The following is a 14,095-nucleotide window of genomic DNA, read 5'->3' on the forward strand; positions in this document are numbered from 1 at the left end:
GACAGCAGGGATGGCACTATACCAAATTGATTGAGGCTTTGGGGGGTTTGCGAGGGGCCAGGCAGAAACATGAAGGGCGACAGGGGACAAGCCCGTGCCCTGCAGTTCTCCCTCCCTAATGTATTACGATGCAAAAATGGTGTCACCAGCTCTTTGGATCAATATCTATTTATGGGCCAAGAAATTACATGTATGGTGACCTCGCCATCAGTGACACATTCTTCAGCCGCATCTGAGTCACCCGAGGCCCATAAACAAGCTTCCAAAAATAGGTCCTGTTTACTAGAGTTAAAACCCAGGCACTTGAACAAAAAGCCTGCACTGAAATGGGGGGGGGGGTGTAGGAGGGGGAGCCCTGAAAAGCAAGATTCAAAAGTAAAGCGTTGCAAGATTACTGAACAGGGCCTATTAGGTGGCACCAAATTGCTATCTCGGTTTTCAAACGATATAAAAAACAAAGCAACTTCTGATGTTAAGAGAGCTGTGTGTGTTCTTTATAACCATTACCAACATCACAAATAGCCTTCTTGTCCTAAGGATGATGCCAGAGCATCCTTTGTGATTCACAGGTTGCAAAAACATACACATATATAACCATGGGTCATAAGGATCATTCACAGGAGGAGCTGGAAGTAATTGCTTAGAAAGTAGTGTTAAACAAAGGGTTGAAACCACAGAATTGCTGAAGAGGGAACATTAAAAATGTCAGCATGGATGAAAGACATTCACCAGCGATTACTGTCGAGAAGCTACTGGCCTGCAGATGTCCTAAAGGGTACTTGGCTAATGGGATCAACATTACCGTTTTTGATATAAATTATATTTCGGAAGCAAACAACACAACAAAAAAGCATAGAAATGAAGTAAGTTCAAACTATTCTTTTATAGTAATAGTCTCCAGTTGAGCATAATCACCAAAGCTACAAGTGATAAGATTGCCAAAACTAAGCAAACATCTGTGAGATGAATTCATCTCCGAGGGGAAGCCAACAGCTTGTTATCATTAAGGAGGCGATACTCTCTCTGCATTTGAACTGCAGGCCCCCTTGTTACAGCTTTTGGAGAGGCAATTGCACCAGATGTTGGCAGCTATCTTCAGATGGACGACAGGCACCTGCTGTGGAGGGTGGAGGACTTAAGTTTTCACTGCCCTTTTTGGGGGGTCCATTCTGGAAAACAAGGCAGCAGTTGACCCTCTGTACAGTGGGGAAAGTGTGTGCTTATGAAGAAAATTCAGTATGTACTTTCCAATTGTTCAAAACCTTCCTATTTTTAAATAAGATTCAATAGGGTTCAGTCGGGAAGCAATACCTCCTCCCACTTGAGCCCAAGAACTCTAGGCTTATCCAGGGAAGCTGAAAGAATTAATATTTCTCAGATGTTATCCAGACAGAGATGGAAGCTCCAAATTACCTAAATCTACTCTTTAAAGTGGATTTCAGTCATAACATAGATGGTAAAACCTGGCTTCTGTAGCTTATGTTGTTCTGTGTGTACTAATTACACAGCCAATACTACAATGAAATATCACAAGCGTTTGGAGTGTGCAATCCCTACCCCATGCCTTCTGAACTTCTACAGATGTTTCACCCAATGAGGACCCTCAAATTTGCTTCACATTTTGCCTGAGAAAAAATTCCAGTGGCCTCCCTAGAAATCGTCACTGGTGAATCATGCCCACTGTGATCTTATCAGCAATTAATAACAAGACAGTCAATAGCAAAGGGCACATGTCCTTTTTCACTTTACGTTGGGTACCTTGAAAAATAAAAAAAGGAAAGAACACTTAACCCTTAAGCTGATTCCACTACATGCTGTTGAGAAAATTAAGTGTTCGCCTCTGGCAAGGAATACAACCCTATCAGCTTCAGCTCATCCCAAGATCAAGGGGCTTACAAGGTCTATTTTGAAATAAACATCATGTTTGACACAAAATCATGATCTTCACTGTGCTGGTGCAGCTTTGAAATCAAAGCCCTGCTAGCGGGAATAGATTTTTCGCTTCTCTTATTGTTTCACCTGTGGAACATTTCTTTCAGGCATCAAGCAGACTGTAAAATAACCTATTGCAAATCTTCAGCTTGTGAAAACAAGACAATGCGCCATACTTTAAATAAGCACAAGGTAAGCGACTTTCTGGCTAAACCTCTAGGATCTTCGATCAGTTATCTGAAGATGCCAACACAATTCCATTTAGATATACTCCAGTATATGGCACACAGAGATATTGAAGCCAGCCATTTTCACAGTGTAGTTAGAACTCTGAAACAGCCTGGTTCATCATCAAACAGGCTGCCACCGCGTCCTAGATCTGGGTGGAAAATGCACAGCAACAAAACTGTCATGTTATTTTATATGAAGAGCACATTTAGCTTCCCTAAAAAGCTAAATACTAGTATGCCGTAACCATACCCCAAAACTGTTTTATTTCAAGGCAATGCACCTTGTAGGGGAGGGGGTTTAAGGGAAAGCAGCCCTTTCCCTGCCTGAGAGTAAACATGCATCTGGGAACCCTAAGGAATACAAACTGACTGATAGTAGTAGCTGCATAAAAGACAAAAGGCAGTATTTCTTCACACAACATACCAGTCTAACTTCTTAAAATGAGGGTTATATGAGTTCTAAATGAAATCCCAGCCAGTAATCTGGCTGCTGCATTTTTGATCAGTTGATACTTCTCAGTTGTTTTCAAGTGCAGCCCCACCGAGAGTGCATTGCAATAATCCAATATGGGAGCTAAGAGTGCATGGAACATAGTGTCCAAACTATCCAGTGTGGTGTACTGGTGTAGAGAGCCAGTGTGGTGTAGTGGTTAAGAGCGGTAGACTTGTAATCTGGGGAACTGGGTTCGCTTCCCCGCTCCTCCACATGCAGCTGCTGGGTGACCTTGGGCTAGTCACACTTCTTTGAAGTCTCTCAGCCTCACTCACCTCACAGAGTGTTTGTTGTGGGGGAGGAAAGGAAAGGAGAATGTTAGCCGCTTTGAGACTCCTTAGGGTAGTGATAAAGCGGGATATCAAATCCAAACTCTTCTTCTTCTTCTTCTTCTTCTTCTCTGCCCAAAAGTGGCCAGAGCTGGAAATAGGCACTCCTAGCCACTAAAGACACCAGAGCTTCCAGTAATAATGTTGGATCCATGAGTAGCCCAGACTACAGACTTGCTCCTCCTGGGGACTGCAACCTTGCACAGAACTGCCATCTCCCAAGCTCTTTGTCAATTCTTAGTCAAGAGCACTCAGGACATGTAATATCCCTGTCTTATCAGGATTCCGCTTCTATTTATTGGCCCACATCCAGCTCATCACCACCTCCAGCACTTCTCCTGGATGGAACAGAGAGACATTTCAGGGCCATGACCAGTCCTGAAACCAGACAGAAATGGGTCCAGATAATACTGTGAGTTATAGTCCAGCAGCATCTAGGGGGGCCACAGTCCTCTTATACCTCACTATACGAGCCCAAACATTTCTCACCTGCCTCTCTTTCAGCATGGAGTTAGGAAAGAAGTGTAAAGACATCCACAACTTCCAGGAAAAGGATATGTGAATTTTAGGCCTATAAAATATGCCAAAACTCCACCTCCCGAACAAAACTCTCTTTCAAAAACCAAAAAAGACATGTCCAAAAGTAATTTGAATCTACCGGCACCGTTAACTGCTATTAAGAGCAAATGCAACTTCAGGAAAGGCCACATGCATGACTGTGTGCATTGCAGACTTGTTTCAGATTAAGAGAAAGCTAATCCACCTTCTCTTTAGATTACCCTGATCGGTTTTCTACCTGAGCTACTTCATCCTTGTCTCCCTTTTCATATGAATGATCCTATCAGCATACAATTAATCATGGTTTTTTTAAAGCATGCAAATTATAGGTATGTGTGCATTTCTGTCATGATTATTAGCACAGGTAATAGCAGTGTGGAGTTCCAGAATTGGGATGGGGGGGCTTGTGTATCCCCCTTAAATGTGGGCCCCCGTACTTGCCACTGTTCACACTGGCCAACCCTCCAACCTCTCACTACTGCCCAGAAAGAGAGGCAAGTGGAGGTTGCTGCTGTTCCTCTCTGCACATGCTCAGTGGCAGGGCATCTGCTCTGCTAGTTGACAGTCCTCTCTCCTCCCCTTGCCACCTCTATTTAGCTAAATTTTGTGGCAACTTTGGCAAACCCACTATTTTTCTGCAGGTCTGTATGTACTGTGTATATGCTGTGTGGCCTCTCTCACATCCCACTGAGAAATGTTAATTCCCTAGGCATGCTAAGACAGAAGGGAGAAATAAAAAGAGAGGAAAGGCTTGCATCACAGCAGCAAGGTTGGCAGCTTAGGTTTTCTTGGCTGTTGGTGCCTTTCTTGTTCTGACAGATTTGTGGAAGGAAACCCAGTGACCAAGACTGGAGCCTTCAGAGTTAGCTAGGCATGGCTTTTCTCTTACAATCCCTCATGAGGGTGGTGTGTGCTGCTGTGACACATTCCCTAACAGTCTTATCATAAAGCCACTGAAGAGACAGAGACATAAAAATACAACAAATGCTCAAAAGGGGAATGAAATTTGCCAGAGAGACTGGCTGGTCCCCCAAATGGAGCCATGTGGCTGATGCACTACATCCTAGGTCTACCAGAGAGGAGATAATGTTTGCAATTGCCTAAAAGCCTTCTAGCCTTAGACAATAGCATTGACTGTATATATAAAGGCACTTGAACAGGTCATAAGTGACCGATTTATGGCCATTTGCTTGCATGTAGGAAAAAGTGTCATTATACCCATTTCCCGCAGTACAGTGCTTTTTATCCACACCCCTCTCCTTACAGCCAAGGAACACTCATCTCTCAGGGATATTCTAAATGCTTTCCAGCTCTTCTGAGTATTCAGACCCAAAAATGGTCTACTTAAAAAACACACCAAAAAACAGTAACAAGCACTTTACTCAGGATGTTAACATTTTTTTGGTACAGTGACAACAATGTTTTGTGTCATTATCCAACACAATGCATTATTTGACAAGAGTCTTCCTTCCCCTCTTGCCCTTAAAAAAAGTCTTATTTCTTGAAAAAGTTCAAAGCAGGATGTATCAGATTTTATTTTAGTGCCTTCAACTCTGGAGTTCTGGTCGACAAGGAGGAATCTCAGCCTCTGGACATCTTGCAGGACCATCCAAAATCACTTTCCCCCCATCTGGCTCATGTGAATTTCAGTGCTAAGCATGGCAAAGGTAGCCAGTAGCCAAAATGAACAGGACTCTTAGTTGCTCAGACCCATGAAGCTTTTTTTCAGGGATTAAGGAGTGCCACATCATCTCATCTGACCTACTTGTGTAAGGAAGCCCCTTGATTCTGTCTAAGCTTCAAAATAGACTGGATTTGCCCACCATGATCTTACTGCCACTCTTGGGCACATGCCTGGTTATATTCCCATATCCCAAAATGCCTCTCATACTGGTTAGAAAGATCCACCAGAGGAGGACAAGGATTTGGGAGGTGATGGCAGAAATGGTTAAAAACCATTCCTTAAAGGTAATACGTAAATACTGCCTTCTAAAGTAGACTGGAATAATTTTGTTTCAAAATGGGTTTCTTTTCAAAGTTAACTGGACAATATACATCCAGAGTCAAAGTAGGACAATAAAATGAGATGCAAGTTTTTGTCTCCAGCCGGCTTCTGTAGGCACAGGGGAGATTAGCAACAGCCATGCAAAAATGCACCAACATATTTTCTCCAATGCATATTAAAATCTTTTGGGTACTCTTGATTATTACAAATTCAGATTAAGTCAAGACCTGACCTTCTATTACTCTGAATGCAACTAATTTACAAATATAGTGTCTTGAAATGCAGTACTGAAAATTGTAACTGGCTAACAAGTAGTCAATTTTTTTTAAAAAAAGATTTCTGAATAGAGGAACAATAATAAAAAAAAGCTTCAGTGTACCCTACTTACTAAAAAAAATCTACATTTCAATGTGTAGCGGAGGAAATGTGCCATTCCATCTGCCTGCCCATGCTAGAATAAATAACCCTTCACTGCTAGGAGGATCACAACCCTTCTCACCAACTGGCATCAGGCTGAAGCCAAGGTTAGGAGGTTGCACTGCCAAATCCCCCTAAAATGAACCCATGGAGAGAATATTGCCTTTTCTCATGCTAACAATCCTATTATCATGACATCTTCAGAGGCCCTTGGGGCTTCAGGGAAAAATAAACCTTGGAGTGTTTAATACTCCAAGGGATCATTAACTTGTTCACACCCAGGTATCCATGCCAAAAGAGGCAGAGATCTCCTGTCTGGATGGGGTGATATTTCCACAGCTGTCAAAAGAGAAGGGCTTGAAAAAAGCAACTAATAGTGTGACTTCTATCACTCTTTTGGGACATTCCTCAACACCCGGGATTCTTGCGGATTGCACATATATACAATTTGAAAACACACAAGCGCATTTGCTGGGTTAAACAGGCCATTGCTGGCTCCCTGCTTTTTATTCAAATGTGTGATGTATTAAAAACATTAACAACAGGCTAGTACATCTTTATTTTCTTTGGAGATTACAGCACATTTTGGCATTCACTCTACTATTCTTGCAACATAAAACCCAAGCTATGCTCAGGCACACCTAAAGAAACAGCAAGTTTAATCCTTTGTTTCTTTTCTGTTTAAGATTCAAAGCACCCAGGAAGGACCTAATGGGACAAAGTTTAGAGAGGCAGCATGATGCACTGGTTAGTGTGTTGGACTAGGATCTGAGAGAGACCAGGGTTCAAATCCCCACTCAGCCATGTGGGCCAGTGTCTCATTCTCAGCCTAACTTATCTCACCTGGCTGTTGTGAAGATAAAAATGGGGAAGAGGAAAACTATACACAACAGTGTGAGCTCCTTAGAGGAAAGGTGAGATATAAGTGCAATCAATCAATCAATCAATCAATCAATCCACCAATCAATCCTTTCCTGCCTTATCTGCGGATGTGATCAGACACCTACTTCTCCTAACAACAACAATCTCTTCCTGCATTCGCCTCACCCATAGACTTCAGTAGGAAGCAACCACTGCCATTCCTCTCAGCTGAAAAGAACAGGCTATCCCATGCTTCTTTGCACCCAGTAAGAAAAAAAATCTGCCTCTGAAAGGGACATTCTACTCAACTATTTATGGCCAGGAGGACTGAGGTAGATCTGATCTACACTAGCAAACAAGCAATAGTTTTTCAAGCAGCCCAGAGGCACAGAAAAACGGAGCCTATGTGGCAGAGAGTGTACCAAAGTGACTGAAGAGGCTTCTGTTCAAATTCCCTACTACTTGATCACGAAGCTCATTTTGGGCAAATCACCCAGCCCAACAGTGCTGTGATGACAAAATGGGGGTATATCACCAAAATGCGGTTGAAGGAATGTAGTCATAATGAATTAACACTGAGGCACTGCTGGCCAAGCACCCTTTGCTCAAGACTGGGTGCTAAATTTCATCCCACCTTCAATCTCTCACTTTGGGATAGGAGGGGGGGTGGGAAGAGACACTGAAAGCCTTGTCCACTTGAGGGTTTTTTTCTTTTTCTTTTAAGGCAGGCACATAGCAAACTTAACATGCCTTGCCTGGCTACTTTTCAAGAGAAATGCCTGAAGTCCAAGAATAAGAACAAATGCTTAAGGAGTCTTTTACTGAGTCTTAAAACATCCTTGATCTTTTAAGAGAGATAATGTAGCACAGGTATTTTATTTTATTATATTTTATTTTATTACTACTTTTACCATTACACACAGAGAACAGAAAAGTGCATTGATGTACTAAGTTGGCTTGACACATGCATCACTACTTCCCAGACACTCAGATCTGAAAAGTTCAGGCAGCTACAACACATTTTTTACATTCCCACCATCTTGCTTACACATGGTGAAAAATAATACTGTACACCTTGCGATTCAGAAGACTGCAGCTGCAAAAGCTGAACACAGCCCTTCTCCAATAAGATCCTGCATGACTGGAGCAACAAACAAACAATTAAACAGCCCTGAAACTCCAGCTACTTTTAGCATTCCTAGTGTGCAGTGGCTTAACCTTTCTCTGCCCAAAATGGCATGTATGACCTAAATATTCTGGTATAGCATCCCAATGCTTGAGATCAGCAACTTCCAAGTACTTGTAAGGTGAAAAAGTAGCTTAGAAGCAAAAAAATTTAAAAATAGTTAACATTTCACAAAGAAGGGCTGCATCTTGACACAAACCCAGGAGGACATGGGAAACAGGGCAGCTGAGGTATATAAAGGCCTGATTGTAGCAGCCCACTGGATTGGAAATGACTCGTAAGCCTAATGAAACAAAACTTTTGGCAGTAAAACAGAATGAAAGGAATGAGACAATAAAAAGACAGGAACAAAGGGAGCAGAGTTGTTTCAGCTTAGCAAAATAAGCTCACTTTGTTGTTGGGAAAAGCCAAAGCCGATTAGGATAAACCAGTGACTAAGCATAAGTCTTCCCAACTAATTACACAGCTCACCATATAAAGTATAAATTGCAAGTCTCCAAAAATAAGGACTGGGTTACTTTCACAGGACTTCTGGAAAGCAAGTGGTACCTACAAAGGGGTGGGGTGAGGAAAAATAACAATCCCTTTTATTAGCAGCAGCTTACAGCTTTAAAAGAAGCAGAACATGCAGGTCTTAGGGTGTTTTAAGTGTAAGCTTTAATCAAGTTGGAGAGGCTGGCGACTTTTTTATTGCAGTATATTACTTACACACACATACACGTATGGATATATGCAAATTTTAAGTGCTTCTGTGTATTCTACTTGAAGTATAAAGGTAAAAGTGGAGAAGTCAGAGTTTTATCCCTGGTCTTCCCATAGATTCCTTGCACAATTGTGGCTATACCCATGCTGTATCTGAAACCGCAGCTCTCAAATAAAATGAGCAACCCTATTAAAGTTCATAGAATTACTCCAGTTACTTTATCAACATGGAAGGTGAGCTGCATTTCAGTTTCATGTCAATTTCTCTCCCAAACTGGCAAAAGCTAATAATAATACTGACGAAGATCTTAGGCCAGAGATATGGCATTCCAAGTCAATAAAAAGAGAATGTCTAAAGAGGCCCCAACTCGAAGGTCACAATCCAGCTCATTTCAGCAAGACTTACATATACTTAATGGAGCTGTGGACTGAGGGTTGTATCCAATTAAGTTTTACTCACACTACACTGAATGAAATTAATGGACCTGTTAGTCAAGTCCAATATCGTCTGAGTAGGACTAGCATTTGAAACAACCCTCAACCTCTGAGATATTCAAATATCGTTTGTATTCGTATTCCATTCCATTCCCCTTCATTTGGCTGCTTTTTTTGGGGGGGGGAATCCTTTAGGGGATGATGATAATACCCGAGTAGCCCTTTCTCTATACATACTGTGATTGACAATCTTTGTATATAATAAAGGGAAAGTTTTAAAATAAAGGTGAAATGGTGAACTTCTGGATGCTCCACAGCGAGGGAGAATTTCACACACAGCAGTGTTCGGGATTTATTAGGGCAGCTACATGAAACTGACCAATCAGTACGGCTAATCAGTGTAAAGCAATTTTTATCAATTGGAAAGATTCTTCCCATTTTAAAACATTTTACAAAACTACTTCTAAAAATGGCAGGTGGCAAACACATCTGAAAAGATATATTCTCCTTTCTCTCTCATGGGAGGGATGTCTCTTCTAATATGATGCCTGCTACAACACATGTGTTCATCTATGAAAGGCAAAGAAGATCCACAATAAATCAACCCAGATAAATTAAAAACTCGTAAGATATATAGACTGAGATATTTGTAATCAGGTGACAGCCTTTCTTCTTATTATAAACAAAGCATTGAAAACTGGTATTTTCCAAAAGGTCTGCTGATATGGGATGTATTCAGCTATTAGGATAGCAATATAAAACAAGTGTTGTTTGTTGTTGTTTTAAGGGGGGCATGGTTTAAAAGAAAAAGGGCCTTATAAGAGACTAACAGAGAGAAATCTCAAAGAGGCACCAAAACCCACTAAAACGCTTGGATGATCTCAGCCTGGTTGTCTATTTTTCAGACTCAGCATGAAGCCACCAGATGGCAAAACAAAAATGATTCCTCAAGGGTGCATGCGAGAAACAGGGAAACATGCATGCGGCAAAACTGTTATTAACTTCAAAACTAGATGGAGGAGTTTGGCAGATTTGACAATAACTAGGGAAGAAACATTCAAACGCTGCCATAATCCTTTAATAAAGGGCTCAGCGGGCTGTAAACATCATCCTGCCGGAATCGAAGATTATCATTGAAAAATAAAATGAATGGTTTTGCAAAACAACTATCAATCCGGCAAAATAACTATTTAGAAGTTCCCTCACCAAGAAAGGAAGGTGTACACAAAACAAGGCATTCAAAGGCTACTCTAAAAATACAGGATACAATTTCTGGAACTTGCCCGTGTAAAACTTCACTGAGATGGATGGCAGCTGCACAAGTGCAGCCTAAAAGCCCTCTGGGGGCAGGGACATCTTTGGTGTAATTTGTACAGCACCAAGCTCACATACTCACACCCAAAATAAATATTAAAAATAGTGGTGAATCTTTCCTTCTCTTTAACAGACCCCACGGGAATCAAGAGCTGGCCTGCAAAATATAATAGCACCCCCTTACCACTCATTAACTTGGAGCACATTCTATCACTACTTCTCCAAATAAGCTGTGGAAAAGAATGTTAGTTGATACTTCACAAGGCTTACACAAGAGAACTTCATCCCATGGCTCAGATCTGTCAGCACCCAAAATACACCATCTCCAGCAAATGTGGCAGCAAAGCCACCTATGATTAAAATGAATGAGAGCTGCAGACATGCAAAAGAATTGACCCCATCTCCACCCTCAGACCTTTCGTTTAATCAAAGATGTTGAAATTGATCTGGCTTCCAGATACTTCCATATCCTTCTATCAGCAGCTGCTGTTGCAGGACTGAAAATAAAGAATCACAGCATAACCTACATGGACCTTTCGGCTGAACTGAGGTCTGTTGGATAACATCAATAGAATATAAGAAATGTTTGGATTTCTCTGAGGATCAGCTTATCCAACACCATGTTGCTAAGATGTATGTGTGTATGTCTAAATATAAAGGCAAGTATACCACAAATATAATTTGCAATTACAAGCAACTGTAAGTTATGCGCATGGCCATGCCCTCAACATTTATCCAAGCTGGACAGGCTCAGAGGGCCACAAGACTGCACTGCATCACATGAATCCTCCTGCTTGTGTACCAGTTTGAAGGTCTGAGGAATAGACTACCACTGGACTGGTCCCATACAGGGAACAGATATAAATTATCCGGTTCACAAGCCTGGCACCAAAACTATGTCAACTTGACCCCATGTCAAGTTCTCCACTCTATTATTTAGTTCAGAACTTCCCCATATGCAAGTGCTATCATGCTATCCACTTCTCGGCCTCCAATCCACATCACTGCCTCCACTTTTAAGAACAACGAAAAGCATGCCATGGTGACATCAATATATGGAATACAGGTTATGGAAAAGGAGAGCAGAGAGGAGTGAGAGTTTTTCTTTGGCAGCGCATCCTATACATGCCGTCCTGCCCACAGTTGTGACCTGCTACCCAATCAGCTCTTATGGTCCACTCGTTTAAAGCCTGCAGAAGAAACCAGACCAGCCACATTTTGGGGGATGGAATATAGCCTTTTCACAAAAAGAGCTCTACTGACTGTCATGGGACCATATATTAGACTAGATGTCTACTGCTCCCCCCATGATACACACCCCTACAGAAAAAGGAAACTAACTCTGCAGATCTGCAGTCATCTCACAAAAACTTCTCCAACATGTGTGCTATGGCAGTGACACGCCACAGCCCTTCTCTGAACAGTTCAAAATGAAAGCAAATTAAAATGAATTCATTTTAAACTGAACAGTTTAAAACGAATTCATTCATTCACTCACACACACGTTTTACACGCACACACTTTACTATGAAAAAACCAAAAACCTATCCTCCACATCTTACATTACGCAAGATAAAAGAGTACATCATCGTGCCTGATGTGGAATCACTATAGTGCAGAACCGCATGCTAGTTTGATGGCTTGCAGAAATACGCAAAGATCACCACTTCTCCAACAGCATGAGGCTCTTTGGCAACATACTGAAAGCAGCACTTGTTGACTTGCGTCACTGCTAACACAAAACTGACCATCATTAGAAAAAACCTTCATGTTTCTCACAAATAAATTCAGATTGTAAATTATGTTGACTCATGCTGGAACTTACCTTGCCAAACTGTTCGAAGTATTGCTTTACATCTTCCACTACTGTATTAGCTGATAATCCACCTACAAATATTTTCTTTGTTCTCGTGACCATCTGTAAGAAATTAGAAAAGAAAAAGAAAAAAACAGCATTACCCCAGATTATTAAAGAAAAACAAAAATACAATGCATGTCATAGACATAGCTTTCAGATGCTATCCCTTTAATCCAGTTAAGGGTAAATCTCTTTCCCCATGAAAAGGAATGCACGTTCAATTCAATTATATGAAGTACTGCTGTTTGGTTAAGACTGCTTTGATGGCTGGGTTTAGGCAGCCACCAACCCCAGTGCCCACTGGGTATTTTCTTTTAATAAGCATTTTCATTTTGAGAAAGCTCCCTCACCCCCACTACCTCACCTCCATATAAAAACCAAAACCAAAAATAAGTTGCAGCCAAGTTTCAAATAGTTTCTGCAGCCTGGCTGCTGCCTCAAAAGAAGTTCCCCTCCCCACCACACAAACACACTGGCCTCCTCCAACAATTTCCATAATTTAAAAACAAATCAACACTTGCGTACCAACTGCTCCCCAAGTTGCTCAGGATGGGTGCTTCATCAATTTTAAATACCTGGAACAGGTCCCCCCCCCCCGGATTAAAACCTGAAGGAACACCTCTCTTGATAAATATATTTTTGAATTTAAAACATTTAAATCCCATATTTTGGCCTAAAAGGTCCCAGAGGCAGCCCATGGCAATTATTAAACTACAGATTCACAGTTTCTCAAATCCACTCCCAGAGTAATAACAGCCAGGCCTATTTTTTTATTTTTTAAAAGAATGCTGGATCTAACCATTCACTCTGTCTCCCAGCATCTCCTTCTAGGAATCTCTTCCCTGCTCAAAAAAGGCGCATCTGATATGGTAGGGGTGGGGCCTGTGGCCCTTCAGATGTTGCTGGGACAGGATTGTCAATAGTCAGGGGTGATGGGAGCTGCAGTCCCAAAACATCTGGACTTGACTACAGTTTGCCCCATACAGGAACAAGGGTTTAATTTTTCTACATGCACTTCAAACCCTCTCATGTCACATTGGTGTGCTCCAGCGCACAGCCTGGGAATTATCAGCATGAGTGCCCACTTTTTTTTATTACTACAACAACTATGAAGCACATTAGCAGATGGCCAGTGAGCTTCTTGGCTGAGCAAGAATTTGAACTCAGTCCGTATCAGTACTCTTGACTGCTACACCTTACTAGTTCTGACAATGGGCTGGTCTATTATACATGCAGTAGAATGAAGTGCGAACGAGGTCGTAAAATGCACTGACAGGTACAATAATGAATATTCCACATTGCCCTGGGGCAGGGGGAAAGAGAGAGATCCTAGCAATTAGGATCATTCTCCCTGTTGCACATGTTTTATACTTGGACATCCAAAACTAGCAGAAAGCCCTGTCAAAAGTAGTCAGTATATTCAAAGTGCTGCACAAATGCTAACCAACAGAAGGGACCCAGAGATGGACATGGGTGGGCAGACATACTTTTAGCAGCTCTTGAAAACCACAAGAGGGATATACAGTGCTCGAAACTCCCATTGTTCTAGGTACATTTTGCGACAGGGAATTTCATCAGTGCGAGCTGTTTCTGAGTTCTGGGCGCAGTACTGCGCCTAAAATTTCAGATTAAAACTGCAGAGTGGAAGGAAAGGAGGACCTTTTTTGGCCTCCCCACTTCCAGCTACTCTCTGTAGACTGGATAAGAGACCCTCTTAAGAATACTAGGGAGTTGAGAAGGGGAAGGACTAGAGCATGTGAAAAATGAACGTCATA

At 41.7% G+C, this 14,095-nt stretch overlaps 1 protein-coding gene and 1 long non-coding RNA gene across 46 annotated transcripts in view; one reads left to right on the forward strand and one right to left on the reverse strand.

Annotated features, from left to right (window-relative positions):
* MSI2 (musashi RNA binding protein 2) overlaps window positions 1-14,095 on the reverse strand; it is a 448,144-nt gene that overhangs the window by 263,354 nt on the left and 170,695 nt on the right. For all 45 annotated transcript variants that reach the window (XR_013979845.1, XR_013979846.1, XR_013979847.1 and 42 more), the window contains one exon: window positions 12,288-12,380. Coding sequence is in view for 41 of the 45 variants with exons in the window: in XM_080983060.1 (XP_080839186.1) it covers window positions 12,288-12,380 (93 nt within the window). In the remaining 4 variants the exon portion in view is untranslated. The remainder of the gene's footprint in view (window positions 1-12,287; window positions 12,381-14,095) is intronic.
* Window positions 614-7,432, forward strand: LOC308464169. The gene is made up of 3 exons (XR_013979914.1): window positions 614-863; window positions 2,040-2,124; window positions 6,651-7,432. It is a non-coding gene; the product is annotated as an uncharacterized lncRNA (long non-coding RNA).

The sequence above is a fragment of the Podarcis pityusensis genome (assembly GCF_964106645.2).
Source record: "Podarcis pityusensis genome assembly, chromosome: 15".
NCBI classification, from domain to species: domain Eukaryota; kingdom Metazoa; phylum Chordata; class Lepidosauria; order Squamata; family Lacertidae; genus Podarcis; species Podarcis pityusensis.